Genomic DNA, 1,576 nt, shown 5'->3' on the forward strand with positions numbered 1-1,576 from the left:
GCTCCCCTCCCGGTGCTCTCCAGGAGAAGCCCTGCGGAGACCCCCAGGAGGCTTTCTCAACTGGTGACTTGGAGAGGAGGAGAACTTCGTGGGGGGTGGGAGGGTGAGATTTACATTTGCCGATGTTTACCACCATGTGTTTTTCCAAATAAGTATACATTCTGTGCCTGTTTTTTCTTTTTCTTTTTTTTTTTTGTCTGTCTGTCTGTCTGTCTGTCCTTTGTCTGTTGTGTTGACTTTTCTCTTCAGGATCCCTGCTGCCTTGGTGATCCCAGGCTGACAGCCAGAGAGCACAGCGGCTCAGCTCCTGGAGAGAGGGTTGGCGAACACGGAGGGCGGCCGCCTGCACCCCCTGGCCCCGGTTCGGTCGGTCCCTGCGGCGGTGCCCTACCCGGCAGAGAACATGTATTGCCTCCAGTGGCTGCTGCCTGTCCTTCTCATCCCCAAGCCCCTCAACCCCGCCCTGTGGTTCAGCCACTCCATGTTCATGGGCTTCTACCTGCTCAGCTTCCTCCTGGAGCGGAAGCCTTGCACAATTTGTGCCTTGGTTTTCCTGGCAGCCCTGTTCCTCATCTGCTACAGCTGCTGGGGAAACTGTTTCCTGTACCACTGCTCCGATTCCCCGCTTCCAGAATCCGCACACGACCCCGGTGTTGTGGGCACCTAACACACCCCGTTAGCTCTCTGAGGAAGCAGAAGATGGGAGGGGAGGCACTGACATAGGTCATAAAGCATTGACGTTTCCAATCCCGCACCCCGAGGGTGCCACATTCCTGACGGCGCCTTTTTGGCCTGTGGTGTTTTATCCTTATAATGTGAATAATGGCACTGACCTGTGCTTTACTGTGTAGTCCTGTAGTCATGGGTGGTCTTGTGATTGTGTGTGTTCGGTCCCTAACTGGGTCCCGGCCGGCAGGATGGCCACCTCCTCGCCTCATCACTGCGAGGAGTCTACCTCCATCCTGGTCAGCCGCCCTGCGTGACCGGGCAGGTCCAGTGCCAGCCTCAGTGTCGACTCAGTGACCCCCCCAGCCCCGTCAGGGTCTCTCTCCTCCCCAGAACGGTACTGACCCCTCCCTCTCCTGCTTTCCCTTTAGTTCTTTCTACCCCTTCCCTTTTTTTGGAAGCACCTGTCCAAGACAGGGCTTGTTTTTTGCACTTATCTCGAATTTGAAGAGATTGCTGACGCCCGAGAGCCTCGCTTTTCCTCCTTCTCTCCCTTTTCAGCAGGCTAGACAGAAGCTGTCTTGACTGTTTATTGTCCACAGACCTCCAGTATTTTCTCCACTTCGTTTTTAGGAAAGAAGCAACAGATAGACGTTGCTCTTTCACCAGGTGCCTGGGCTCACACTTTCCAGCCCAGCCTGGCTTCCTTGGCCCTCCCTGCCTTTCTCAGCTGTCCGAGAGGGCATCCCCGTGTCTCTGTGCATGCTCTGTGAGACGGAGGTGTGGTGTGTCCACGTAGACTTAGCGGCCCCCAGCTGAGTGAATGGAACGTCCCTGTGTGTGTCATAGCAGCCGTGATCCCCCCTTGATAGGTGTTTGGGTATTTTCTGGTGTGCCCTGTGTGTGTTCG

General features: G+C 55.6%; 1 protein-coding gene across 1 annotated transcript; it reads left to right on the plus strand.

Moving 5' to 3' along the window:
- Positions 1-403: 403 nt before the first annotated feature.
- On the plus strand, positions 404-667 carry BLCAP (BLCAP apoptosis inducing factor; the record flags this gene model as incomplete). The annotated part of the gene is made up of 1 exon (XM_080716636.1): positions 404-667. The coding sequence occupies one exon, from the start codon at positions 404-406 to the stop codon at positions 665-667; it is 264 nt and encodes an 87-aa protein (XP_080572762.1).
- Between the last annotated feature and the right edge of the window lie 909 nt (positions 668-1,576).

Source organism: Muscardinus avellanarius (assembly GCF_963383645.1).
Source record: "Muscardinus avellanarius genome assembly, chromosome: 19".
NCBI classification, from domain to species: domain Eukaryota; kingdom Metazoa; phylum Chordata; class Mammalia; order Rodentia; family Gliridae; genus Muscardinus; species Muscardinus avellanarius.